The following is a 27,664-nucleotide window of genomic DNA, read 5'->3' as shown; positions in this document are numbered from 1 at the left end:
GAAGCAGCTAGGGCTATGGGTTAGCGTCGTCTCGCTCCACCTCCATGGTTAGCTTGCGCAATGATGATGTACTGTCGGTGTTGCTGGGTAATTCACCTGCAAGAAAAGCGACCTTTGAGCCGGCAAAGGACGCAACCGACGTCGTAACAGACATGTTTTAATTAGCGTTCACAGGACTAAGAGGAGCAGCTGTGCGATTTGAAATTGTAACATTACAGCTGAATTAAGCAATTGGGAGTCGCTCGCTCAGAGGTAACTGCCCCTGTTTTCATTTGCTAATAATGTGTCCGCAGTAGCTTGTTAACTCCATTCTGTGATGTTATATTCAGCGTTAAGCAGTGCTTCTCATATGCCACTGAACGAGTTGTATAAGTAACTGATGTAATACTCCTCTGTGTACAGTACAATAGTATTCCTTTGCCGAACTCCATACAAAACTTTGGGAATTAAAACGTCCGCCTCTCTTGTTGGTATTGACGTTATGCCAATGACAATTCAACAACTTTCTCCTGAAACACGACGTGCCATTCTTAAATTCGGTATTCTTGCACAACCGTACAGTGGCCCACACATTCTTAATTAAAATATATAAATAATTCCAGATTTACTGCTTGGTTTGTCTGCAGTCATCCACTATCGGATTAACGTTAATCTGACTGTCATTTGCAAGAGGAAAACAGTATCGTAGTGGGAAATTCTAAAATGTTTTTTTACCCCTTTGGACGATAATGTGTGTTGTCACAAACATCAACATGAGATGCGGGTTGATTCAGCTGAATCATGATGAGTCTAGATTCATATTGACTGACTGCCTGCTTTAAACTGTGTCACAATGAATGAGGAACTGTCATTGGCTAACTTCAGACAAATCAGTTGCACATATTACACAGTTGAAATCCACACCACATTGGCCTGCTTTCAACACAAGGAGATGTGAAATGAGCTGAGAGGAATTTTAAAGTAACTTCCCAAGTCACGGACAAATAGTTCCTTAACTCTAAATAATCACTTCTTGAACTTTGATATTGCTGGTTTAATCTTGCATATATGCACATACACTTGCATGCATGAATGAATACACAACACATAACAGTGAACACGATGCACTTAAACATCTAGACTAGACACGAAGACCAAAGCTTAACATTTCTCTCTAAGATTAACATAATTTGCAAGAATCAGAAATAGAAAAAGCCCAGCCAATTTCCTCTGGACAGCAAAAGCATAAACCCCTTTGCCCTCTTGTCTTCCCTTTTATTTCTGCAGATGGAGGAGTTCAAGAACAGTACTCTGGGCCGGGTAACGGTCTACTCTATCCAGGCCTGCCCACACTGTGTGCAGGCTAAAGCCACCCTTGGACGTTTGGGAGTACCGGTGTGTGACGTGGATCTGGGAAGGCACCCAGAGCTAAGAGCCAGGGTCAAGGAGCTGACGGGACGCAGCTCAGTCCCTCAGATCTTTTTCAACAATATTCATGTTGGAGGCAACGATGACCTCCAGAAAATGGTGAGAAAGAGTGGAAAACACCTAAAGTTATGACTTCCCCTTTTTGAACACGAGCAAACTTAGGATAATGTTTTTTTGTTTTTTTAAGGGTGTAAAAAAAATCTAATTCTATGCACTAATGTTCAAAATTGGGTTAAAACTCAAATGTCATGTCTGACGATTTGCATAATGTTGATAAATGTGATTGATCGGCTTCACCCCTTCAGGTTCCTGAGGAGCTTCAAAGGTTGGTGAATCTTGTCAAGGAAGAGCCTCTTCCAGCAGACGCTCCACCACTACCAGAGGAGAGTCAGGCGGAGGACATGGCCGGGGAGACTGATGGAGGTGAGGGGCTTCATTGAGCCGACACAAAGTAGAGAGTTTTTGCTTTTTCCAGATCACTTACTTGCCTTCAAATGTGTAAACAGATCATTCTAGAAACGGTGCAGAAAAAACTCTGAATTCTTTAGTCTTGAATGCTTTATCCATATCTTAATGGACCGTTCATGGTGTTTTTATTATTTACAGGGTTTTCCGGGGGGATTTTCTGCCTCATTTTTGGCGATTTATTTGTAAAAAAAGAGCAGTATCAGATTGGTTTAATCTGGTTAAAAAATGGGTTGTCAACTTGTGAAATGAACCACACTGAAGGGGAAACTTGTGAGGCATTGGATTTACTATATCTATAGTTTATGGGCACGGTGGTATGTTTGGGTAACGGCACCATATAAAGCTCATAGCACATACTTAACATGTTGCCATGTTGAACAGCATTTGTGTCATCTTTGACATTTCTTGAACATGTAGTATGTTAGAATGGAGTCTAAATTTAGGTTATTTTCCGTTAATTTCTCCTTCTTGGTCCTTCCTGAAAAATATAAATAAGGAGTAGCTACGAGCTGTCTTAATTCAGGTGCTTCCATTTCCCTCAATCTAATGTGTTTTTGCACACACGCTGGACTGCACATATCATTTCATATGTGCAGGTATGAACATGTGTATTGTTGTGTGTTTGTACATGTGTGACTTGGCATATTCCTGCCCTCACAGAGTTTATGTGTGAGAAAGATGAGTTGGCAGACCTGGTAGAGGACCTCAAACTTGGCAATGTGATTGGGACTCAGAGGAGGGGACTGACATTGTACAAAAAGAGCTTCTCATGTGACCAACTGGTCGACTGGCTGCAGAGAGAGAAGGGCATGGGTAAGTAAGGCTGTCGACCTGCAGTGAAACAGGCTTTTAGTCTTGTGTACATTTTGAATTTTTGTGGCAGTTATTGGATCGGGAAACTCACTTAATTGTCTCAAAGTGCCCCGATTCCTACAAAGTCCAGTTTAAATCCAGATCCGTCAACTCTCGACTGTGGCCATGTGTGTGCTAGCCAGGGCCGATGCCTGTAGTACTGGCCAAGCATTGTTGCAGAAGAAGTACATGGTCAGTGTCCGTGGCTGTGGGCAGCAGGATGGCTGTTTTGGAGAAGGGAAAGACGCACTGTACAGGCTGCTGCAGGATGACCCTCATTCAGCCCTCAACGCAGGACAGACGGCAGCCTGCAGTCCCATCGAGGGTAGGTCAGGCCGGGGTCAGGCCGGGGTCAGGCTGGTGTCCTCCAATGCTCTCTAACTCTCGTCCTTCTCTGCTGCTGGCTTCGTATATGGGGACCCGTTTGGGTTTGCTTTGTTTGGTGTCTTATGTCAGTAAGCTTAGTGTTGGGAGGAACTGAAGTAGGGCTTCGTGATATATCTGTTATATGGCTTCTGATTTAAAAAAAGAAAAACACTTCTATCATTCCACCAGTACCCTAAACTTCCGCTATAATGCAGTTTGAGCATAAAAGTTGATGTTTACCTTGAATGTATACAAAACAAGATGTTTATGTGTTTTATAATATATTGTAAAATAAATGTTCTTTGATTCTCTGATTTAAATCAGAACCTTGAAAACTCCTGAATTTATTTCTATAGAAACTGAAGAAATCCCAACAAAATGCCCTCAGTATGAATATATCACTAAAGCCCTATTTCAAGACCATGTTTTCTGTTCTGCAGGTTTGGTGTCACCTTTTGACAGATTAATTGATTTCTTAAACCTTTCTTGTTCTGTGGTGGTGGTAAGACATGTTGCCTGGCTCTGTTTTGTATTTATACTTGAATGTTGCACACCTTTTGAAGGCGAAGTAACGAGCTAATCTGTGTTGTACAACACAGAGGGGATTATAATCTCTCTGTTCGACTTCGTTTTGTTATGCTTGGCTGTTCTGTTTCTCTTGGATTTATCAGCAATGCTCTCTTTTCTAATCGGTAATATGTTCTAATGATGATGTAACTTGTTCTACATCCAGGTTACCCTGATCTTTATGCATTTTTTTTCCCCTGGGTTTATTTCACAGCCACTTTAAATATTTACTTATGTTATCGAGCCTACTTTCAACCCCCAAATTGTGTCCCAGGTCATGTACTTTGTACTTTGTGCATTTTTTTTTTTCCAATCAATCCAATATTCGTCAAAATTCTGGCGTTGTGCTAACACAGCTGCTCTTATCATTCAGATATTGGCTTGGTGAATATTACCAGAAAATGCTATTGGCCTTGTCAAACATGAACCATCTTTATCTCCCTCAGCTGCTGAACTCTCTTTGCTTGTGCGGGAGTTGATCCTGAAAATGTTCTCTGAGCATCTCTCTGCTGATGGCAAGGTAACCTCCTCATTAGCTCCTGGCTTCTGACGCACAGTGTGCTCAATATGTATGTTTGGTTGCGGTTGTTTTTCTACCACACGATCACCTGTACATTGGTATGGCTAAACTAACGAACTAAATGTGTCTGTTGTACTTGTTCCCACAGTCTGTGGACTACAAGGCCATGGCGGTGGACCCCTCCTTTGAGCGCTACTGTGAGCTAGCCATTCAGCTCCAGAGGGTGGAGCTGCTCTCACTGAGTCGGGAGGAGAAACTGGCCTTCTTCATCAACATCTACAATGCCTTGGTCATCCACGGGTACCTGCGCCTGGGGGCCCCCACCAACATGTGGCAGAGATACAGAGTAGGCTGCACTCACCCCATACCTGACCTCGTTCTGCGGAGTCCCAGTAGAGTTTCCTGAACCCTTAAGGCCATCGGCTGCACGGCCTCTTCCTTTATGGTCGGCAGTTTTGCATTCTCAGAAAAGGTGTTTTTTAACAAAACCATAAATACTTGTGCTGCTAAAAGTATGTAAAGAAAACCAGAATGCTCAGATGATATTTCTATATTGAAGCTGGTGATGACCGTTTTTGGTGCTGATTTAAATGAACTATGGCATACATTATTTTACATCCAGATTGAAAGATAAAGTGGCCTGATTGTATCACATGTACGTAAGCAGGAACAGATGGCATTGCATTAAAACTGTTTTTGTTTCCTGTCCCGTTTATAGTTCTTCAACTATGTGAGCTACCTGATTGGAGGAGAAGTGTTCACGTTGCAGGACATAGAGAATGGAGTTCTGAGAGGGAACCGAAAAGGTGTCGCGCAGCTTCTACGGCCCTTCTCCAAAACAGACCCGCGACTACAAGTATTCACACATATTGTTGGATCCCAGCTGAACATGTAACTGATTCACAGGTGTATGCAAAATAAGTAATGTAACGTTGAATTCCAATTCCCTTGTTGTCGTCTAGGTGGCCCTTCCAGACGCCGAGCCCCTCATTCACTTTGCCTTGAACTGTGGCGCAAAGGGCTGCCCGCCAATTAAAACGTACACGCCACAGGTAAGCAGATTGTCTTGAAATGATTGCGGGGTATATTGGATGTTGAAAACCTACCTGTTAAATGTTAGGAGATCAAATGGTCCCAAATCCCTTTTGATCTACTCAACCCTATCAGGACATTGACGGCCAGCTCCGCACAGCAGCTGAGGCCTTCTTGGAGAACGACGACGCCTGTTTGGTGGATTCTGGGAAAAGAGAAGTGCGACTGAGTCAGATATTCAAGTGGTACAAAGCTGACTTCGGAGGAACTGATGAAAAGGTAGTTTAGTCTCCCAATCACCAACCCTGTGTTCATATTCAGACGTAATGTTGCAACTGATACATGTGGGGCTGACTTTATTACTTAATATACAGCTTTAACGATAATACTCTATTTTAATATATTTCTTGATTTTAAATGTTGTATTGTGGAAAGTGATTAGCACCTGAAGTTATCAAATACATGATTGGAGTAAAAGGTACAATGTGTGCCTCCAAATTGTAGTAGAAAAGTATGAATTATCTAGAAATGAAAATAAAAAACAACTTTGAGATACTTTATTCGGCGACTAGTACTACTATCCATGGTTTGACTGTCACACTGCTGGAAAGGGATGGTGGTATAAAAATACTAATATCTGCTTCAAATGACCGTCAACCCAACCTGGAACCTCACCGTGTGTTTTCTCCTCCGCCTTTGCTCTCTTGTAGCTGCTGACGTGGGTGGTGGAGCACATGGGGGACTCTCCGAAGAAGACCAGCCTGCAGGGGGTCCTTTCTGCTGGGAAGACCAAAGTCAGCTTCCTCCCTTACGACTGGAGCACCAACAGTTCTCACTGAGCATGCACACACACACACACACACACACACACACACACACACACACACACACACACACACACCAGCTCCATGCTACGTCTCTTTGCATCGGTCTGCATTCTACTCGGCTGCATACACATACAAAAAAATGGTTGATGATTTCCCGCTGGTCCTCGACCATGCAAATATTTTTAATGCGAACATATCCAAGTGGTGAGGGGGGCACATTTGCACTGTACTGTTGAATCATACTTTGCTTGTAGGCATGTCCGAGCTTTACGGTCTTCCTGTTAGCACCTACCTATGTTTTGGAAGTTGTATACAAGTTGCATATGCAACTTCTGGTAATATAAAGTAACAGCAGAGAGCCTTCAGAAATGCAATTGCACACTGAAACTTTGTCCTGCAGCAGCATAACTAATAGGATGAGATGCACATTAAGCGCGTTATTGACTTCCATTATTAATACCCCATGTAAAATGTCAAAGCCTGAACATTTCCCAAATTATTTTTTGAGTAAATGAACACAGAGCTAACGGATGGCACTCTTTTTAATCATTTTAACAGCAATCATCACCATGGCTTCCATGATCTCCAGTCCTAATCTTTAACCACTGTCAACAACTCAGGGGTCCTGGATTATCGCGATCTTCCCGGTCCAATCCAATATTCGTTGGGCTGTTTTACGCGGAGCAGTTAAACAGCAGAAGGTATAACCGCTGCCTCGTCGAGCCATATGGAAACCCGTTGCACTTTCGGACCTGTAATTCATTCATTCAGGCTGCGGAGGAGAGTCAGTCATTCTAACCTGCCGACGTAAACAAGCCGATTTTGTTTTCTAGAGGGAAAGAAAGTAATAGCTATTCCATTTGAACGCTTAATGGAAATAGCACATTAGTGTATCATCCAAAGCCCTGGAGGGTAACTACTCAAATAAAACACAACTTGTGGCTGTGAAAAGACTGATTTGAATACATGTATGATTAACTTCCTTCTCTGACCCAGGTAGCACGCTGTTTTCATAGGACACACCCAATGCTGTAAGGTGCTGCTCGTCACTCGTTCCCCAAATCGAGAGCCACAGGTTGGACTGGAACTGTCATGTGGTGCAGTGGCTCTCAAACTCGTTCTTGTTTTTAGCGCACCGATTGTTTTGAATCCCAACTTATTTCTTCCCTCCTTCGTGTGAACATCCATGGTTGTTCACCCCTTTTGGATCCAGGTCTTCCATTTGAAATTGGAAAAGAGCCACTGATGTTTTGTAAAAGATATCGGAAATATTTCTAATTGTCAACACGTTTTGTATTTATTTAAAATACATCTCTGACACTTTGCATGTTTATCACCAAATGTTAATGCTGTTGAGACATATTTGTAAAATGTTTGCCGTCTTTTCTTCAGTAGTCATGAGTTAAATGTAGCAAATTGTGTTGATTAGTTTGCAGTTTGTGTGTTCAGACCTTTCATTTATTTTGTTCCATCATTGAGATGCAATTAAATGTTTTCCATATTACCTGGACATAAGTTTGTGAGACTTCCTCCAGTGTGATGGCCACAGGTAACTGTATGACTGAGGGTGTGGCTCCAGAATGTTCTTATCTCAGGTCCAAAGTAAATGTGAGTAGAAACAAGGCTGAGTGGCTTGATGTCATCAATGCACTGTGTGATGCAGTCGTCCATACTCTCTTAAAGACAGTCGTGCACATTATAACTGTTGGTTTCTTTGTTTTGAGCTGCACCCGATCAAAAGGTGAAATAAGCACGTATTAAAACTGGAAAGCACAAGATACCAGACACGTCTCTAAACTTGAATGGCGGCCTGTAGCAGGAGGCGCTTCTCACTGCTGAGTTCGTAGCTTCTAAGCTCAGCCAGAAGGAATAGTTGGATCTCAACCAGTGTTGCCAGATCCGCGGTTTTCCCGCAGAATTGGGCTACTTTTGAAGTGTTGCCGCGGGTTGAATTTTTTGTCTGCTGGTTCGGGTAGACATATTTTGCATGCAAATTACATGAATATCTTTAAATAAAAATCCATATTTTAAATGAAATTTATTTATACCCAAATCCTACCAAACTGACTCGATCAGCACATACACACATGGACATGGACTTTAAAAGCAGTGTATATGGTTTGGCACAGGCATATTGAGTTCTGATATTGGGCTGGTTTTGTCACACAGACTTGGCAACCCTGATCTCACCACTCATCCTCTCAATTAGAACATTAAATGTCACTCTGAAATCGGAATAAATGTGTGCAATAGATTTAAAACATCAACTCGACTAGAGACCGTCAAAGTGCACCGTTGGCTTCACTGCACTTTGAAGGATGAAGTGGACAGAAAAAAAGGGTTGCGTTTATCTTGTTTTGATGACCTCATGTATCAGGAAATGTGATGCCAAGTTTTTTTTAATATTCTAATATAATCTTCTATTTCCTCTTTCCTTGGAGTTAAAGCAATATGTTTATGAATGGTAAATATGCAATGCTGAAATAAAATACATTTGTTTCACTTTCTTTTTTACTCGATCTTATTGCATTTAAGAGGAAAAAACAAACTGGTTGATCCACATGAATAATATGCAACATTAACCATGAGCATCATTGGTAAGAACAGACTTGGAGTTTAATTTGTTTATTCAAACAAATTCAATCACTTTCTTTAAGAAAAAATATATAGGGAATCAATACCTTTACAAATCCAATATATTAACATTTGTACATATAAATAAGCAGGTTTAAGTGTGAAGTCCCATACAACATTACATTAAACAGATCAACCATGTCTAGAGTATACACATAACCAATGTGAAGTATTCTGCATATCGACAGACATGGCTGTGGAGGTAAACAAAAAATTATAGCAAACTGGCAATGTCATATTGTCACATGATATATTTAATGTTTATCATTACCTATAAACACTGATTTAGTTATGGCACAAATGCAATGGGGACTCAGACTGAAGACAACAGTGGTGCAGTATGAAAGCAGATTTATATGTTTTCAGACAATTTGGTCACGGCTTAAATGAGTACGTGATTCCTGAGCAGACGAGTAAACTGCCAAACCCAATCGTGCTTTGGAAGCAAACAGCAGCCCACATCTGGAGGTTAGAACACCTGCTGTTTGAGAGAACGCTTCAGAGGGTTGATTTAGAATTAAATACGTTGTAACAATAGCGATGTGGAGAGGCGACTCCACCACATCTCTCCCGTTACTGTCATCTCAGCTGTGGATCCATCCTCTCAACAAAGACCAGCTCTCAGGGCTGTGCATGATTCAGTAGGAAGACGACAATATTTGTAACAAACATGCGAAACAGAGAAGGCAACACACATTGAGCTCGGCTTTCCATTCATCAAAACGGTTTCTCACAGTATTTCAAACGGTTGTAAAGACTGTTTTCGATGCACTGAACGTAAACGACAAAACTGGACAGGACTTAGAAATCATAAGCTGGAGCCATTTGGCATAATGTTGACCACCACAGGTGGGACCGCCAGATGTTCAACACGTCCTTATGGGAGTATGATAGGCCACCAGATGTTTCCAGCAAAGCAGGAGAAGCACGATTCAAAGCCAACTCATTCCCCCCCAAAATACATGATCAAGATGGTACAATGAACTGTTGCCCATGAAGGAAATTTGGGGAACTTTGTCTATAATTCTACAAATAAAAGGCTTCCAAAAGATGCAACAAATATTTCACTCAAAACGTATCAGTGTCAATAGGTCAAACTGAAAAAAAAATTATATATTTCTTTTAGCCACATATACCATGATTACTAGAATTTAACCGAGGTATGGTGACTCCAGCCAATGTTTGTTATTTTAAAATAAGTGTCCTTCCGTGGTCTAAAATAGGAAAACTGATGACAACTTATCTCACGGTAACAGAGAACGTGTACACGGACAACGGTCAGTTGCCCGACATTGTTCTGTTACTTTTAAATGTGGTGAGAAAAACAAGTGTTCCTTTATAACCCATACTGTTTGACAAGGCAAATGAGTACCGATTCATTACAGATGAAGATAATATATATTCATCACAGATCTGCATTTGTTTGGCCTTCCCAACAAAGCGTGCACTGATGTTTTGAGGAAAAACAAGTTGTATCAATCAAAAGTATTTCTTTAAACATAATTGGGAGAGAAGAAAATCCTAGAATTAACCATTTTGGCACATATTTCCTCATTGTTTACAAACTGGTATTCAGTGCGTATTGTTCTCGTTCCGGTTGTGAGGATATCAGGAACGGGTTCCAGTGTTGCTCCATCTAGAGCGCTTGCCCGAAGCCAGGTGGCAGAGTCCAGCTCCTCTCACCACTAACCTGAGAAAGGAAAGACAAAACAAAGATTATCCAGTGGTAAAGTAGGTATGAAATATCCAATAGATAGTGGCTCGATAAACTTTGTAATCAGCGCATGGAGTCTACTCACTTTCATCGTCTGAATCGAAGCCAAAGAGTGACGAGCAGGTGTTCAGGACTTTATGTTTCTGGAATTCTTCTACGCTGCTGAAAGAGGAAAGACATTTGTCACAGCGCTGCCTGATCTTCTGCCCAGAGGTCACGTGATCCTCCTGCTGCTGCTTGTCGGGAAGATGCTCCGTATTTCTCGAGTAAATATTTTTCTTCGGCGCATCGTCCTCGTTGGACCTCCTCTTGCGCATCGAGAGCCGAGCTTCATCCAGGTAGGAGGAGGGCGGCGGCCGGATGAAGGGAGCCTTGACGAACATCGCATATGCGGGGTCGTCGGGTTTGAAGGTTTTGTGCTCCGTTATGTGCGCCTCTCCCAGTGGCTTCTGGACCCCCTTCGTCAAAGTGGACCGATCCACGAGTTCTCGGACATTCAAGGGGTCCCACTCGGTGGGCGCTCTCTTTCGAGGGCTCTTACTTGGAGGCTTTCCCTCTCGCAATGTGGGCGTGGTCTCTTTCTGATGTCCATTGACGGCGGCGTTGCAGTCGTCTGTGGGCTCATGGTTGACGGTGTTCTCTGAACACTTAGGAGGTTTAGACGGATCTGGTTTACCGTCTGGGACATTTACTGTGCCGGGCTGGTCTTCAGTTTTATTCACTTCTCTGAAACCCTCTAGATAAGAAGCCTCCGCGGGATTAAGGACCTTTTTACTCTGAAGCCATAAGTCTTCAATCTTCACTCTCTGCTTCCACGGCGCTTCTTCACTTTGCGTCTTCTGTCTGCCGGGTCCCGAATCGACTTCCTCCCTTTGAGGCGCTGGGATGTAGTGTCTCCATTCATGGTCGTAGAGACCTTGGAAGCTCGAGAACAGCTTCTCGCAGTCCGTGACTGAACACTGAGGTCTGAAGGGCTGGTGAGTGTTGACGTGGTTCTTCAAATCCGGCAGTGCCGAGAAGCGCTGGTGACACTCCAGATGGTAGCAGAAGTGCTGGAGAGACGTATCGTGGAGCTTCATGTGGTCCTTGTAATGCTGGAGGAACGGTAACTGCCTGTTGGAGGGAAGCACAGTTAGCCCAATGAAAACCTTTCAAAACGGAGCTGGCAATAAAGATTATTCAGGAAGAATAAATAATTTTTAAAAAACACACATGGTTAGGTTGGTCTTAAAAATTCTAGCACTCCATCTTTAACATTACCTTCCCCACATGCAGTTGCTCATAAGGACAGCTCTGCGTTATTAACTAACTCATAACATAAGTCCATTTCCACTATCCCTGGCACTAATTGTCGCTGAACTGTATTAACAGTCGGCTTCACCAGACATGTAAACAATAGGTGCTCTAATGTCTCCCACCTCTCTCCTTTAAACAATAGAGCAAATACATTAAACTCTGGCTCAGGGTGCGTGTGCTGCCCGACAGTGACCTTCTGACCTGAGGCAAAAGGTGCACTTGTGTTTGGTCCACAGGAAAGTCTTCTCCAGAACCTTCTCTTCGTTGAGATGGCATTTGATGGCATGCTTCGTTAGCGTGCTGCTAATCCTCAGGAACACTCGATCACAGGACTCTGAGGGGCACAATTGATACGTCTCCGCCCCGGAGCCATTTTCTCCTGCTGGCTTCTCCTCCTCCTCCACAGACGGATCTCTTACAGTCACCGTGTCGTCTGTAATGACTATTTGCTCATCTTTGAATTCGACCGGCTTGAATATTTTCGCATCCGGGTTCTTGCACTTTTTGTGAAGCACAGATGTCTTTTTGATGAGTGTGCGGAGGTTCCTGATGATTCGATCTTCCCTCTTGAGACTTGACATTTTGGTTTTGCTGACGGGTTTCTGTTCAGGGGTTTTCTCAACGGAAATGGAAATCTGATTTTCAATCGCAGGCTGACTCTTATTTTTCACATTTTCTACTATCTCATTAGCAGCTGGGATGTCCTCAGTGCACGGCTCCTTATCAGGGGGTTTCTGTTTGGACATTTCAGCAAGGTGGTCCAGAATATGCTTTTTGGCAAAGGGGAGCTGTTTAAAGCGTTTTCCACAGAGAATACATTTTAGTTTGCTCCTCTTAAGGTGTGAGAGCGCATGCCTCATCACATTCAAGCCTTTATAGTCTTTGTGGCAGAAGTTGCAGCGGTGAGTCAAGTGGGCATATTGTTGAGTGCGGAGTATTTTGTCCTTCCACGTTCTCTTGGCTTTCATCTGGAGAAAAGACAACAAACAACTGAAATAAGTGCTACAAGGTCAACACAAAGAATTTGCCGAATATCAAATACATTGCAAAAAAGACACGAGAAACCTCCCGGGTTTTTCCATTCCCTTCATTATCAAATTCCTGGGAGGTAATTGCAGAAAAACCACTGACCTCAATGTTCGACATATCTGGTTCCACTGCGGGTTGGGGCTCCCGTTGTGTGTCGCCACTCACCTCATCGAGTGCCAAGGAATCTGGAGGTTGCAGTTTCTCCCGATCAGGCTTTTTGGATTTGAGAGAGTAGCTGTGTAGCTCGATTGGACAATCCAATAACGTCAAGAGTGGACCATCAAGCTCAGGATCAGCGTCAACAGAAGGAACAATAGCTTGAGGCTCGTCAGGAAGACCGTCACCAAACTGCGCTTGAGATTCCCTTTGGGTGTGTTCATTGAGATTGCTCCTAGAGGTCAAGTCGGGATGTTTCTCAAGTTCATTCTCCCTCTCGAGATTATCCATCTGCTCGAAATGATTCTCTTTCTCTTCACTCTTTTGTTCAAGTTCATTCTCCAGGTGAGGCATATCCAGCTCTCCGTCTTCTGTGTCAGTTATCTCCTCAAAACCAGACTCCTCCTCATTGAGGGACATTTCATTATCAGGGAAGGAGAGTTCCAGTTTCTGCTTAGGCTTCCGTCCCCGTTTTTTACCATTGACTTTCTTCTCTTGCACTTTGACCGTGTTCTCTTGAACCGTCTGCACCTGTTCCAGCCTCGGAAGACCCTGCAAACATCCTCTCTTCAGACCCTTCCTTTTCAAAATGTGGCTCTTCACACACCTCGACAAGTATTCTCTCTTGCGGTTCAGGGGGGCTTTTACGATAGCCGAGTTTTCAATGTTAGTGTGAATGCGTCTGAGTGAATACACCGGCTTATTGTCATAAGAGGTGGATTTGAGATAGTATTTGAACTCTGGATCATCACCACGGTCGGCCTCATCGTCAGACTTCGATCGGTTTCTCCTTCGCAGGCGTTTTCGCCATTTCGTCCTCTTCCGAAGAGCAATATTTGGTGGGGCAACCCCCTTTTCGGTCTCTCCATCCTCAGTGCACTGGCGGGAATTGAAACCTTGAGTGCATGAGTCATTTACACACATATTTATTAACAGCTCTTCACTGGATTCCTTCTCTTCTTCCTCCTTAAGCTCACTGAGAACTGCAGCCTTCATGACCTTGTCACTCATCAACTCCAAGCAGTGGGTCCTGAGGGTCAAGAGGTTCCAAAACTCGGGGTCAAAACACAGGCGCTCCTTGAGCATCTGGAAGAAAAAAAATATATACAAATCTTAAGCATGAATCATAATGCCAATACATCAGACAACATGTTGCCCTCTCCACCACCTCCGACCTGCAAAATATGGAAGCGAACGTTGGTCCGGACTGGGCTGTTTTGGGGATGCGGCTCCTGGTCAGGGTGCATGTACAGCAGGCAGACGGTTCGGTAAGCTTCCAGGGTGCGTTCCTGGCAGAAGACCAGCAGCGCACACGCTCGACAGATCTCCAGGTCGTGAGGTAGCAGGAAGGCGATGGTCTTGCAGACAAGGGACCGGGTGACACTGTCCGCCTGCACTTCACCCAGCTGCAAGGCCCTGGCACAAAGCTCCACACAGACCGGGACGCCTTCAACCCCCAGCTGTCCACAAACAAAAAGTGATTAAAACAAGGTAAAATGGTAGATAGGAGAATCATATTCGGGTCAAGATGAAAAAAATGGAATCTGTGTAACGGGTGTTTTCCACTGATCTTCCTCGTCACTTTATTCACACATTTCAGATGCACGCTTCAAACATTGTGCTAAAATACAACAAGAAATACAACAAGAAAAAAGGAGACGCTGTGAGTTGTGACATCGCTCGCACCTCTGTGGTGACCAGTTTGATGAAGGGGAAGATGGCTCTGACGTTCATTGCAGAAGAAGCCAACTGCAAGCACTCGGCCAGAAAACCATGTCTGGAGGGATGGGCCCTGAGATGCAGCCTGCTCCAGATGAACACCAGGTCCCTGCAAGAGGCAGCGGTGAACAAGCTAAAGACGTCAGTCGTATGTTTCGACTTAACAACAATGTTCTTGTTCCTAAGTTAACAGAGGGGGTACTAAACTAAATCAAAAATATAAAACTATATATCTCAACAACAGCTCCCCTTAATACACAATTTATCACACACGTATTGTGCAAACACAGCGTGAATTACGTAACCTGAAAGTATTAGCTAGAGGGGGAAAATCCAGTGTAGTATCAGTGTGACGTGTACATGTTTGAAGATCATTCTTACCAGATGTAGTACATGTCTCCATTGTGTAGCTGCTGGGTAAGGAAAGCTTTACACAGAGACAACAAAAGTTCATCTTTTTCAACGCTCTCCGTGTTGCAGATGATCTCCACTGCATCACGGCCATCTATCTCTGCCATCTGTGGAAGAAGATATGAAGAGGCACATACATGCATAAACAAAAACACCAAATATTAAATAAACCAAAATGCATTAGAATCAACGAAAAGGACCAGGAATAAAAGAATCATCTGTTCAATTGGGTGTTTAATATTATGTATTCCATTCACCTCAAATCTTACAGCAGATTAATTGCAGTTGTATTTAAATACTGCATCATATTAATGAGTCATAATTCAATGGTTGATAATTAGAATAATTCAATTATTACTGTGACATCTTTAGGGAAAAACATTCATCTCCAAAAAGCCCCATAATGCCTCACATCCTTTGCCACCTTGTGTCTCTTACCCCCTTGTGAAGGTGTTCATGCAGTGAGGCCTTGTAGAGGCAGGTCAGGTAGGCCTGATGGAAGTACAGATGCTTTCCAGCCTCGCGATTCTCCAGGCAGCTTTTAGCCAGGGCCATCGACTCTTGCATCCGTTCACAGGCTTGCAGATAGCGAATCCGCAGCTCAAAGAACACTGGCAACTCCGAGCTTAAGTAGTCCTCAACTGCAGAAGAGGGAATTACAGAAGTTTACATAGATATGATACACTGGATTTTACATACAGGTGTTGGTTAAGGTGATGCCAAATAACACCACTAGTATTGAGGTCATTACAACTATTTACTTGTTATTCTATGATATAATGGTGACGGGTTTGATCAGCTACTAGTTTTGGTGAAATATTTTGCGATTACAATTCATTTTTAAGAGGAAGTGGACAATGCATTAAAAGTGACTGTAGATTTGACCAAATACTGTTCATGACGCATGCATGTTGTCCATGGCCGCCTAGACAGCCTGCAGGACAAATCCAGTTGAACAAGTCTATGAAAAGCAGCAGCAGATAAACTCCCTTTGTGTGTGGATTGATGGTGTGAGAGTGATAAGTGATAGACAGGAAGGCAAGTCTATGATACATCATCTCAATCAGAACTGCTGCTCCACAAAGCTGTCTGCACGCACCTCTCCTCTCCTCTCTGTACCTTTCTGTTAAACTGATTACGTTGGTCGTTGACACAACTTCAGTGGGTCTCATCAATAGCAAGTCTGATCATATTACAATAGTGTATGGCCATGAGCATACCTTCTTTTAATGGCAAGTCCCCCTCTTTCAGGATTCCTTGCAGCACTAAATTCTCCCACGGGCCTCCTGCTTTGATGATCAGCTTCACATGCTGAAGGTAGATGTTCCTGTGCCTCAGGAGCTGAGAGTGGCACTCCTGCAAAGAGCAGTAAACAATGGGGTTAATGTAATGTTAATGTTATTACTTAATTAAATATGAATATAGTAGCAGTAGAAAGCACATAAGCAGTTTTTAATTTGATAAAACAGTTGGGTCACACTGGATGGCAACTTTTAGGAAAACACTCATAACATACTAATATGGCAGCTGGGTGTAATGAAAGTGTGAATAAGAAATCTGGGAATTCAAAGGGTGTGTCAGTTGTTGTCACCTGAAAGGAATCAAGAATGTCTTTTAAAGGCTCTTCAACAAATTCTTCTTTGCTGAAAAACAGCATCAGTTCAAAAAAACTCCTGCAAGACAATAAATGAAAATTAGTTTGCCAACAAACATTTCACAGTGAGACAATATTTTAATCCCCAAAAAATCCACTCATCAAAGGCTTTGAAATCCTCTTCTATACAAGTGCTAATAGTAGCCAATACATGAAAAACGCTTTTTAACTGTAGCTCTACCAACATCGGTCAGGGACAATGCTGTGGAACAATGTACTGTACCTAAAATGGTTGCCCCTCTAAACATTAACAAACAATGTCTCCCAAAGAATAAGCTATTATGTTACTTTTAAACATTAATTTTCAAGTTAACACATAGTTTTCTGACAACAGTTACTGAAAGACTGATGGGTTCAGTATGCCTGTTCATTAAAATGTGCTCAATTAGAAATTCAGAGCATTGAGATAGCAGCAAAATACAAATTTCTATGTAAAAAATAAATAAATGCTTGATTGATGGCATCCTGAGAAGAGAATAAAGTCACCCTGCCTCTGTATGTGTTGCCGGTGTACCTTTTCTGTGCTTTGTTTACATGTGTGCTTGTTAGTAGACGAGTCACTGCACTGACAAAATCCACTTTGTCTGCATGGAAACTTAACGCTCTTGCATTGTGATGATTTGGAGGCAATTCTTCAATCTTATAAACATATAGAACAGAAATATTAGTTGACATGGCACAAACTACTTACAAGGCCATACTGCTGAGAACATAACGGATGTGCTGACAGTCATCAGGGAAGGCAGCAGTGGCTTTGGTGAAACTGCAGAGTGCAGTCCGTAGCACTTTCAGCTGAGGGAGAGGAACTTGCCATTGCCCTGTGTACTCCTCCACCAACTGGGCAGGAAGAACGCAGAAATGTAGAAAGATTAAATACATTTAAATTGATCATGACGGTTAAATATTCAGCTCATTCAGTCATAGTTTGTTTCATAGTACTTGAAAATATCGCATACGGATGTTAACATTACGTCAGAGAGGAAGGGGTTTGCAGTGGAGGCCAATTTTGTGCTGACAATAACAGTCATGTCAGTGGAATGTGTATTGTCATAACATACAAGTTTAAAGTATTTTCGTCACATTTGTATGCAGCTTGCATAAACTGAACCCACCTCAACATCTAGAAATCTCTACAAGATGAATCATGGACAATAATTCAATACGGTGTCCTTACCGAGGTAGTACAGTTGACCTATTAAAAAGCATGACACAAACTACGATTTACAAAACGCTGTCCGAAACAAGTACGTAAAGAGTGCTAGGTTAAACCGCACATGTGTGTGTGAACTCTTTTAATGTTTTATAGTTAAGTCCCCATGCTCCAACATCTCAAGGAAAGGTGGGAAAAACATTGATAATGGGGAAAGTTAAATGGAATACTAGCTTAAGTTATACCTTATAAACAAAGATGATATCACACTGAAGCACGTACAATGAGTTCAGAGTCGTGTGGCTGACACAAAGTTCGCCTTTGTAATCAACGCGGGCTAACTTAGTGAAGTGTCTTAACAAACTGCTGATAAAGTTACGCGATTGCTGGTAATCAAGTTTCCCATTAGGGATTTCGTAACGCTAATTAGATTGTTTTGGTATTTCACGTTAGCTCCTACGTTAACTAGTTAAGCTCGTTAGCTCTTACTGTGGCGACGGCTCTCTGTGCGAGACTATTCACGTTAGTTAGCGGTTATACTATTTCGCGTTAAGTTGCCTGAGCTGGCTGGAACATTGTTTTCCTTAAACATTGAAACAAAGTGGTCATAACAACCAGTAGTGTGGCTGACCACAACTTGTTAGTCGACCTATGTTGACTTCACGCCGTTAATACGCTTAACTTTACTGCCTTAAGTTAACGTTAGCTCCAAAGCTAACGAGTAAAGCTAAATCACATATCGGATAGGCTTGCTTCGAGGAACTCTGCTGGCCTTCTACATCAAGTTACCTCGCCAGAAGCACAGTGTACATCTTCCCTCGTTGCAATACATGGCGTGTCTACAGCGGGGCTCGGAGTCTTTAGCTTCACAATGACGCCAAACATAACGCGACCTCGTCTGGGGACTGACGTTAGCTAGCAAAGCTAGTCGCGTTAGCAACAAACAGATACCGACCGCGGGGCCCATTTGACCGAATAGAGACGCGCATTACCTCACAGAACTCAGCGCAGTATCCTTTACTTTTCAGAGACGACGTGTGTCTGCAGTGTCTGTCGCACAACGTGTCCAGGGCCAATTCAAGTCCGTCAGTTTCCAAATCACTTTCGCTGTCCGCCATACTGTCTCCTGTATCCAGCGCATAGTCAAAGTTGCCAGATTTTTAAAGGAAGCGTCCTCCTTATCCCCCGCGAGGAAATACAACCAACCTGGCAACCCCGTAATTACGCTCGTCATATTTACGGTTTACGTTTATTTACAATACACAGGAAACAAAGACCCATTTTCAATGTTTATTTCGTATTTTCTTTTTAATAAAATAAAAGTATATATAAATAAAAAGATTGTCCAATTGAGAACGTCTTGTATGTAGCCTATATATATGATTATCATGCAATTTAGACATTTTATTTGGTGGAAAATAGGTTAAAATATCTTTTGGATAGGAAAAGTTGCCGACCCCTGGACCATTTTGCAAACTTGAGTTAATCTAATACGTATACATTTCATCTGTGAAAGTACTTTACAGTAATCAGATTAGATACTGTTGATACATGTTGATTATTGTATTAAGGAAGGTATTTCTCTTAAGAAATTAAACGCAGGCATTTTGAAGTTTTAAAAATAGGTAGTTTGTCAATTACATGCTCAAGCAATTCTGGCGAAACTTGAACGAACTGGAGGAGATGAACGTTTGACTTAGTTTTGCATATTGTTCTTCAGTAGGCTAATAGTCTAAAATGTTTTCAATGTTCTCTCTAATGAGTCATTTTGTGACAAATGGCTCTTACATTTATGTTGATTAAAATATTACTAGTAACATAACATCAGAAAATAGCATTGCCCCAAGCATTACCAACAATAAACTATAGTTAGGAGGGATCTGGGGCAATAACATTTTACCTGGCGATTTCCTCTTTGATGGGTATGCCCATGTAGGCTAAAGTGAATGCATGCATTTATTTTCTGATTACATCGTCTCTTTTAGAATATCTCTGGTTAATTAAAAAAAAAAAGCAAACATATATTTTTAATGAAACATAGCCTATGTGACACATACAGTACCGCTGCTAACCATGTTGGTGCCCTAAGCATAACTCCTTCATGATGCCCCCCTGAGATAGGAAAGTGACCCACGGCGATCGTTGTCGGTGCTGAGCGATTACATATGTCTCTTGTTCTGCCTGTTTTGTGATATACATGCCTAAAAGGCATTATAATTATTATAACTATTTTTTTTTTTTTTTTTTTTTTTTTTTGTGTCCCCCCTTGGGACTTGGTGCTACGCGGCCGCGTAGTGCGCGTTATGGGAGCGGCGGCGCTGGACACATACATGCATATTTTGTTTTTATTTCGTTACTTTAATTTGTTTGATTGATGAGGCAAATCGAACAATTCAATATTTCCAGATGCAGGATCTCTGTGTCGAAGCCGGAGGTTAAATCTGTGAAAGACAGCAATGCAGTTCATAACAGCCAACTGGAAAGACAGCAGTTTCTTTCACAGCCACAAGGGGGCGCAATCATATCAGAATATGGAAAATATCCTCAAATATGTAACAGTCGGCAGACTAAAATGTGGTATTGCAGTGCATTCTATCAACATTCATTTACACATGAAGCTTATCATTGAGTTGTCAATTATGTTATTCCTGCTATCATTCTCTCCACACACACACACACACACACACAAACACACTGTAGTCACAGGACTCATGTACCAAATCTTCACTCAGAAAATGATGATAAATGATAACTCAGAGAAGAAAAGCGGAACATCTGTGGGCTGTTTATTATTGATTATTGAAACAGGGAGAGATAAAGATAGAAGCAGTATACAAATACTGATCATTTTGTCATATGTACAGTATGTCCATGTATGACACACTTGATCTTTCTGGCATACAGTACACCCTCACATATGACTCATCCAAAATATGTTCATTAACATATGGTGTACCCTCTTGACGGAAGTATATAAATAATAGTTATAGTCCAAGTACTTGAGTGGGATTCATGTCATGGGATTTCTGTACTGGTGGTTCTCAAATCCATTAACCTACTGATGGCTATGGCGTGGAAGTCAGATGGGGTGGAGTATTTAATGGCTCCAGGACATATGAATGAATATCCCAAGAAGTAACTTTCAAGTAAACATAAAGGTTCTGTAAAACATAAATTACAGTCGGTGTGTCTTATAGAACATGTAATACCTTAAGCCCTCTCCAAAAGATAACCTTGTGAACTGAAAGTTGAAACAGGGTCCATTTTTATATTGTCTCTTATGATTCAGAATGTGTCATTAGTGATATGATTTTGTCCTAGTATTTAGTCCTATACAATTTGTTATTCACATCGAAGCCATTCTTAGCTGTTAATACTAAACATTTAAAACATGATAAGTTAAGTTCAGCACTGTGGAATTTCTGAAAGGCAGTCAATAACGTTGCGCTTCCGGATTACGCCAACATCATTGCCATTACCTGACAGAAGGCTTTATCTTTTATCAATCAACAGATATATAATTCATATTCGTTGGAGGGTTTTGCTGAACGCTTGTCACATTCAACAACAATTTCTGTTACAGTCACAATCACCGTGTCAATCAGTCAGATAAAAGTCACCCTCTACAGCGCCATGGCCGAAGGAAATCACAACTTGGTATGCTGTGGTATTTTACACATGTTAGCCAGCAACTTGGAATAGATAGAAGGGAGGGGAAAGCCTTAATGGTGAGCTGTTTCAAGGCCCTAATGGAGCTGATCAGTTATGTTCAGAACCCAGGCCTTAAAAATGTCAGGAATGGACCATTTAAAAAAAATGTATATGTCAGTGTCCTTTCAAACGCCTCCATTAACATCAAAGGAATCTCAGGCTGTTATAATAATAGCAAGACTTGGATTTCAATGTGGAACTTTGCTGCAAAGCTCATTGCTCTGTTGGTAATATTTAGTTGTTTAGTTGTTGGAGTGCCCGGTGAAGCAGCTGGAAATGGCTGTTGATCATTATTGTCTCTCCGGCACATTGATCAGCAGTCGGTGCCTTTAGTTTGTCCCTCTCCTGGTTACATGTGCATGTGTGGTGGTGTATGGGTATGAGAGTGCGTAATTGAACCATCAGAGCTAATGACTGCACCTAACGAGTCTTTGGAAAGCTTTTTTGAAGTCTTCATTAAAGATGGTGTAGATGAGAGGGTTGATAAGCGAGTTGAGGTACCCCAACCATGTCAGAAAGTCAGCCATCTCCATCGAGGTACTGCAAGAACCGCAGGTGTTGACAATCACTTCCTTGACGAAAAATGGCAACCAACAGATGACAAAGGCCCCTATTATTAACCCCAACATTGATGCCGCTTTGCGCTCCCGTGAGCCCGAGATCCGTGGTCCTTGGTAAAACTGAGACCTGCGTGACTCACTACGGGACTCACTGCGTGACTCTTTCCGGCGCCGCTTGCACTTGAATGCCTTTGTCGACGCACGCACCCGTTCTCGTGGAGGTTCCTCAGTTGAGGGTTCAGAGATCGATTTTTCGTGTGGACTTATGGGCGGCGGACTTTGAAGTCCACCATCGTCAGCACCTTCTCCAGCAGGGGAGGATGACGGGATCATGCTCCCATTGGTCATGCATGAGTGACGGCTGGCCCGGCTGGCTTCCCTGCGCATATACAGGGTTTGAGCAGCCCGGTAGATTTTGTAGTAGAGGATGAGGATGAGTATCAGGGGGATGTAGAACGCTCCGAGGGTGGTGTACATGGTGAAGGCCATGTGATGGTGCATCATGATGCACTGGTCTTCCTGCTCTGAATCCCCACTAAAGTGCCGCCAGATTAGAGGAGGAAGTGAGATGAGGATGGACAAGAGCCACACCACCGCCACCATCGCCCCAGCTCTGGCCCCCGTGCGTTTGCGAGAGTACTCCACCGCATCAGTAATGGCTCTGTACCTGTCGATGGCTATTGCAGCAAGGTGCAGGATGGAGCAAGTGCAACAGGTGATATCCACACTTAACCAGATGGTGCACACCACCTGACCCATGAGCCAGGTCTCTTTCTGGATGTACATGATACTGAAGGGCATGACCAGCACAGCCACCAGCAGGTCAGTCACTGCTAATGAGCAGATGAGGTAGTTGGCCGGGTGGTGCAACTTGCGCGTGACTGCGATAGCTGTGATCACAAGGCAGTTAAAGAATGTAGTCAGGATAGCCAGCATAGACAGGGTCATTGTAAGCAGGATCTTACTGGGAGGGAGTTTAGTGGTCTCCAGTGAGTCGTTACCACTGCCGTTTGTGGCAAACACCCCTTCAGTGCAATTGGGGAAATCCATTCTGCAAGCAGACAGGGAGTTATTCATTAAACATAACAGGAGATTAGGGACATTTTCAATTATTTTCAAAAGACGATAAATCATTATCAGTCGATTCTTTTTTTTGGGACTGCTGTGTATATTATTTTGTTGGTCATCTTCATATTCAATTCAATTCAATTCAATTCAGTTTATTTGTATAGCCCAATTTCACAAATTACAAATTTGTCTCGGATATTCAGATTTTGGAATGGAATTTAATCAGCATTTTAGCACATTAAAATGATTGAAAGAATTGTACTGTTATTCCGACATCTTCTTCCAAAGAGTCAAAGTAATACATACAGTAAAACATGCCGGGAGGAATAAAATGACAGTTTTTTTTCCAAATATGCTTGAAAGATTATGGACTTTAAAGACAGCGTCCAGGGTCTTGAAACCTTATATGGTTGTACAAACGCTTTGACATTTCTTTTCTTTTCTTTCCTTTTCATTTCAACCTTTCCAAAATTCTAAAAGTACAAATCTAGCAATCCCCTCCTACCTGTTCTAGGCTCTAACGTGTTGCATCCAGTTGGTTCAGTGTGCAGCAGACCGTCCGCTCGGTTCTGTCCTGCCGGCTGGCTCTGCCATCACATCCCCTCTGTCACTCATCAACAGCTGCGAGAGAGAAGGAATAAAAGAGAGCTCTTGGAGACGGCTTCAGAAACAGCCAAGGACGCGTACACCTACACAGCAGATGCAGTGAATGGTTTCTTAGAAACTAATGTTTGCATGTCGGTTCCAATTAATATTAACTTGATTCTTTAGAACAGTTTTCTGAATCATTATTATTGTGAGTATTCACCAATGTGACTACTGCTCTTCCAATTCAGGTTAGTCTAACACAGCTCATGGGCTTGCTTATTCATATGAGTATCCTGAGTTTGACGATAACAATTAATGTTGTTTCAGAGGCCTTTCAAATTCAAAAGGAATCACATTTTTATTTGAATTGTTGGCATATTGACAAATAAGGCATATATATGCCTTATTTATCAGTATGCCAATATAATTATATATATATAATTAAATCCTTATCCTCAGATATGAGTTTGCAGCTCTCCTTCACTCTCCGCATTGCACGGTATCCTGAAGACATGAGTGGGAACTGTTGCTATAGAAACAACAAATAGTACAGTACTTTTACTTTGTGTGGTGATGGAGCAAAGGCAGCCAAACTCTGACTCCCAGTTCTCTGCGGAGACTGCTCGATTCCCAGAGTGGGTCCATCAGGGGGTGGGTGGGTGAGCGGTGGGCCAAAGGTACATGAGAAGTGAATGAGATAAGAGATTTCAGCTCTCTTAACCTTAACAGGTGGCAAAGTGCCAGCTAAAATAATTATTTCTTTCAAAAGGGTGTTTCTATACATATATCTGGTTTACAGTTGGACCATTTTAGATAAACCATGCTTGTACAATATATTATCCTTTTTCAAAAGTTACCAGGTAGCATCAGATAAAGGTACAATTGTGGCATCATTAAAATATTGAATGTGAAGAAATGTGAAGAGGCATTGCAGATATGATGAATATTGTTTCTCTATTGTACTCAAGGTGTGGGCACTGCCACCCCATAGCCAGTCTGAGTCACCATGGTGCTACTTGCTTAGTGTGGTGGTTTTATTGTGTAACAAAAGACAGACTATAACGCATACAGACACAAATAACCCTTAGATTATGTTTTTTGTTTAAGTTATGTTTAATTAGTATTTTTCCTGCACACACAATGTCATTGCTTTTCCAGCTAATCCTTAACAGGCCAGAGCTAGTTTTGAAAAAATAAGCTCTTTTCTGTGAGCAAATGTTTTCAAATCGATTCTTAGGGTCGGTGCAAGAAAATTCCTTTCAGAAGTGCACTTTCACCAAACTCTTTAATAAAGCTCTTTGCTGAGAGTCAGTCACAGTTCATTACGCTAGACTGGCTGCAAAATAATAAAAAATCTTCACAGCTTTTCTAAAGCGAATTGCTTGCCTGTGTCAAATGTGTTTCTTTACATCTGTGATTTGAGTCTTTAAAGAAAATAAATGTGTCTTCTTCTGTGTTATGATGCAATTATGCTCTCCTTCAAATTGACCATGAAAGGAATTTGGAAAATAATCGAATAGATTACTTTGTTCAGGTAAATTACACTCTTTCCACACTGATAAAATCTCAGCTGTGTATCTGAAAATAGTTTGTGCACAAACATATATTTATATATACAGTAGGGTATAGTGGGCGTGTGTATCTGAGCATGCATGCATGTGCGATGATTGACAGCATGCGTTAACAGTGTGAGCTTGTCATTATGTGCACAAAGAAAATCATCTGCTTTTGTCTCGAAATGTTCAAAAACACAGGCTTTCTGTTCAAGGCCATCTGAAGATAAGCTCCAGTCAGCCAGAGTGAGTCTGCCCTCTGCTTTATTCAGAACAAAACCCAATGGTCTTGCATGAATTCAGCCAAACAGGCAACACACCAAGGCTTAATTCACTGACTGATGGCCACATCGTATTATAATTATAGAGTAATTTCAAATTGGTGTTTTTCAGGAGTTGCTACCGTACATTATTTTCTTCATTAATTATCTCCATTATAGTGAGGGTGATAAGAGATAAGAACCAGCACACCGTGGTCCTGTTCAGTAACATTTAGCTCCGTGATCTGCAATTTCAGCAGATGTATCAAATAACTTTCTGCACGTTTACAAATCTTTTAAAGAAAGAGTTGTTCATGATGTAGCCGTGATACTAAGCTGCATATAATATGATGATGCTTCTGCAGTCTGCACGTCATAGATTCAGGTTGTGCAGATAACAAGGAGGCTGACAAAAGCAGAAGCATGTTGAAAATGTTCCCACCACATTCAGAGATGGAGATATCAAGATTAGTACTTCCTCTCCCTCCCACCTCAAACACATATATTTCAATCAGGTAAGACCTTGAATAGTGTTAGTAAAGGATGTTTATTGTTTAACATGTGATGCGCAATGGTGAAGTCTCAAGAGTCTTTGGCGCTTGGACTCTACGGGGAGATTTGTAGTTGAGGGCTGACTGCCCTGCTCAGCAACGAGATAGATCCCCCCCGTGGAGTCCAGACCTGGTGGTGGCTGATGAGCTGATGGAATGATGAGTTGAAGCTGATGGATCCTTGAAGACTGGCTGGAGATGGGGTGGTGGAGGGGTGCATGACAGCAACCTGAATGAACTGAAGGTAGAGAGACGGTCATATTTGAGTGAGACAGCAGCGAGACGATTGGCTCGCCATGTCCTCGTTTCCCTGCTTATTGGATAGAGTGGACCAGCTGATCTGCGCAGCTGGAGTCATGATTGACGACGGCGAGTAAGTAATGAGTGGGAAATGCTTTTCGGACTGAGGGATGAAAGGCTGGTGTGAGGTATATGGTCTTCCTGTCTGAACTTACGCGAAGCTTCATAAGCACCCTGAAGAGATCCCGTAAGCAAACACGGATACAAACCCACTGTATGCACACGCACAAATAGAAACACCATCTTCACTCTAATTGCAAAAGGTTTGCAGCCACCAAAACAAATATCAAACCTCTGACATTGAGCAGGGAAGCTGCATCCAACACGTGGAGTACAATCTCTGGACCTCGAACAGTTTGGACCGGGAAGAACATCAAGCTGTCAAGTGTTGGGAAGGAAAGTTGTGAACAGCTGACTGACAGAGCTCTGGAAATATGGAGATGACTAACTGCAGCATCCATTCATTTGCTGGTCTATCTTGTCATTTTTTTTCTTCTGCTTTATCTATTTATTTTGGTGGTGGAGGTAAATGACAAAGTTGGTTCGGAAATCACTCTGAGATTAGATACAATTTTAGTTTTCTTTTAAAATTAAAGTGGAATGAAATGTCATACATCATTGAAAATAAAGATCAAAATAGTGACCAATATTTGGGACTATAATGAAAACTGACTAAAAGACAATAAACTGTGTATGCGGCAATTGTGCACAAAAGGGTCGATGTCATTCATTCCAATTAACCTGAATGGGTCAAACTGCTGCCATGTCCACTTTGCAGCATGCGGTCCCTGTTCTCACTCATTGAACTGTGTTCTCGTTTTAGGCCTGAGTGGATCCCGCCATGCACGTCACAGCTGGTGTGTCACAGTACAGGCGGAGAGCTCCATGCTGAGAGAAGTAGAATTTAAAGGAACTGGTTTAAGTGCTCACCAGATTCAATGGGAACCGAGATGGTGATTTTTTACATTTTTTTTATAATGCGAAACTAAATGTATTGTAATATTATGGACAGTTTATACTCATGGAGGTGATAATACGTCCCATAAAGAGGACACGTTAACCAGCTTTAATTGCTATCGATGATATGTACGATGCACATGTGAATGTTTTCATATACCTATTTACCCTTGCTTTCAGTGATATCTTTAATGATATAGTTTTAAGACACATTAGTGCATCAAATAAAATCCTATCCTTTTGTGTATTTTATATGGAAAGATTCCTAAAATCAGAAGCATCATCAGTGTATGTGCACCGGAGGTTTTTAGTTA

General features: G+C 42.1%; 3 protein-coding genes across 5 annotated transcripts; 1 reads left to right on the top strand and 2 right to left on the bottom strand.

Moving 5' to 3' along the window:
• Positions 1-10: 10 nt before the first annotated feature.
• zgc:152951 (uncharacterized protein LOC569013 homolog) lies at positions 11-8,546 on the top strand. 3 transcript variants are annotated; one of them, XM_056435503.1, is made up of 12 exons: positions 11-252; positions 1,267-1,506; positions 1,713-1,830; positions 2,536-2,688; positions 2,867-3,052; positions 4,107-4,180; positions 4,329-4,526; positions 4,899-5,036; positions 5,143-5,232; positions 5,348-5,491; positions 5,923-6,006; positions 7,036-8,546. In XM_056435503.1, the coding sequence occupies exons 2-12, from the start codon at positions 1,267-1,269 to the stop codon at positions 7,072-7,074; spliced, it is 1,464 nt and encodes a 487-aa protein (XP_056291478.1). In that variant the 5' UTR covers positions 11-252; the 3' UTR covers positions 7,075-8,546. The 3 variants fall into 3 exon arrangements, with proteins under 3 accessions (XP_056291478.1, XP_056291469.1, XP_056291488.1); XM_056435494.1 differs by having other exon boundaries at positions 5,923-8,546; XM_056435513.1 differs by lacking the exons at positions 2,536-2,688; positions 2,867-3,052 and having other exon boundaries at positions 12-252; positions 5,923-8,546.
• A 102-nt stretch (positions 8,547-8,648) lies between these two features.
• Positions 8,649-18,920, bottom strand: LOC130202112 (zinc finger protein 654-like). Its single transcript, XM_056427370.1, has 12 exons — positions 18,795-18,920; positions 17,344-17,489; positions 16,590-16,671; positions 16,219-16,354; positions 15,437-15,639; positions 14,969-15,105; positions 14,555-14,696; positions 14,044-14,328; positions 12,815-13,954; positions 11,885-12,651; positions 10,473-11,500; positions 8,649-10,363 (listed from the first exon to the last, which is right to left on the bottom strand). Exons 1-12 carry the CDS (start codon positions 18,918-18,920, stop codon positions 10,359-10,361), a joined length of 4,197 nt encoding a protein of 1,398 aa, XP_056283345.1. The 3' UTR covers positions 8,649-10,358.
• A 1,722-nt stretch (positions 18,921-20,642) lies between these two features.
• htr1fa (5-hydroxytryptamine (serotonin) receptor 1Fa) lies at positions 20,643-23,734 on the bottom strand. Its single transcript, XM_056432870.1, has 2 exons — positions 23,647-23,734; positions 20,643-23,124 (listed from the first exon to the last, which is right to left on the bottom strand). Exon 2 carries the CDS (start codon positions 23,121-23,123, stop codon positions 21,921-21,923), a length of 1,203 nt encoding a protein of 400 aa, XP_056288845.1. The 5' UTR covers position 23,124; positions 23,647-23,734; the 3' UTR covers positions 20,643-21,920.
• Positions 23,735-27,664: the final 3,930 nt, after the last annotated feature.

This window comes from Pseudoliparis swirei, chromosome 2, assembly GCF_029220125.1.
Source record: "Pseudoliparis swirei isolate HS2019 ecotype Mariana Trench chromosome 2, NWPU_hadal_v1, whole genome shotgun sequence".
NCBI classification, from domain to species: Eukaryota; Metazoa; Chordata; class Actinopteri; order Perciformes; family Liparidae; genus Pseudoliparis; species Pseudoliparis swirei.
Note: the sequence above shows the minus strand (reverse complement) of the source record. Positions and strands in the feature narration are given on the sequence as shown.

Bases quoted from the DNA above. Each gene is read 5' to 3' on its own strand.
- zgc:152951 (XM_056435494.1), top strand. From the start codon at position 1,267: ATGGAGGAGTTCAAGAACAGTACTCTGGGCCGGGTAACGGTCTACTCT. The intron at 2,689-2,866 runs GTAAGTAAGGCT...TGTGTGTGCTAG, and splicing joins GCAGAGAGAGAAGGGCATGG to CCAGGGCCGATGCCTGTAGT. The intron at 4,181-4,328 runs GTAACCTCCTCA...TTGTTCCCACAG, and splicing joins ATCTCTCTGCTGATGGCAAG to TCTGTGGACTACAAGGCCAT.
- LOC130202112 (XM_056427370.1), bottom strand. From the start codon at position 18,920: ATGGCGGACAGCGAAAGTGATTTGGAAACTGACGGACTTGAATTGGCC. The intron at 15,640-16,218 runs GTATGCTCATGG...CCTCTTCTGCAG, and splicing joins GGACTTGCCATTAAAAGAAG to TTGAGGACTACTTAAGCTCG. The intron at 14,697-14,968 runs GTAAGAATGATC...TGCCTCTTGCAG, and splicing joins GGAGACATGTACTACATCTG to GGACCTGGTGTTCATCTGGA.
- htr1fa (XM_056432870.1), bottom strand. From the start codon at position 23,123: ATGGATTTCCCCAATTGCACTGAAGGGGTGTTTGCCACAAACGGCAGT.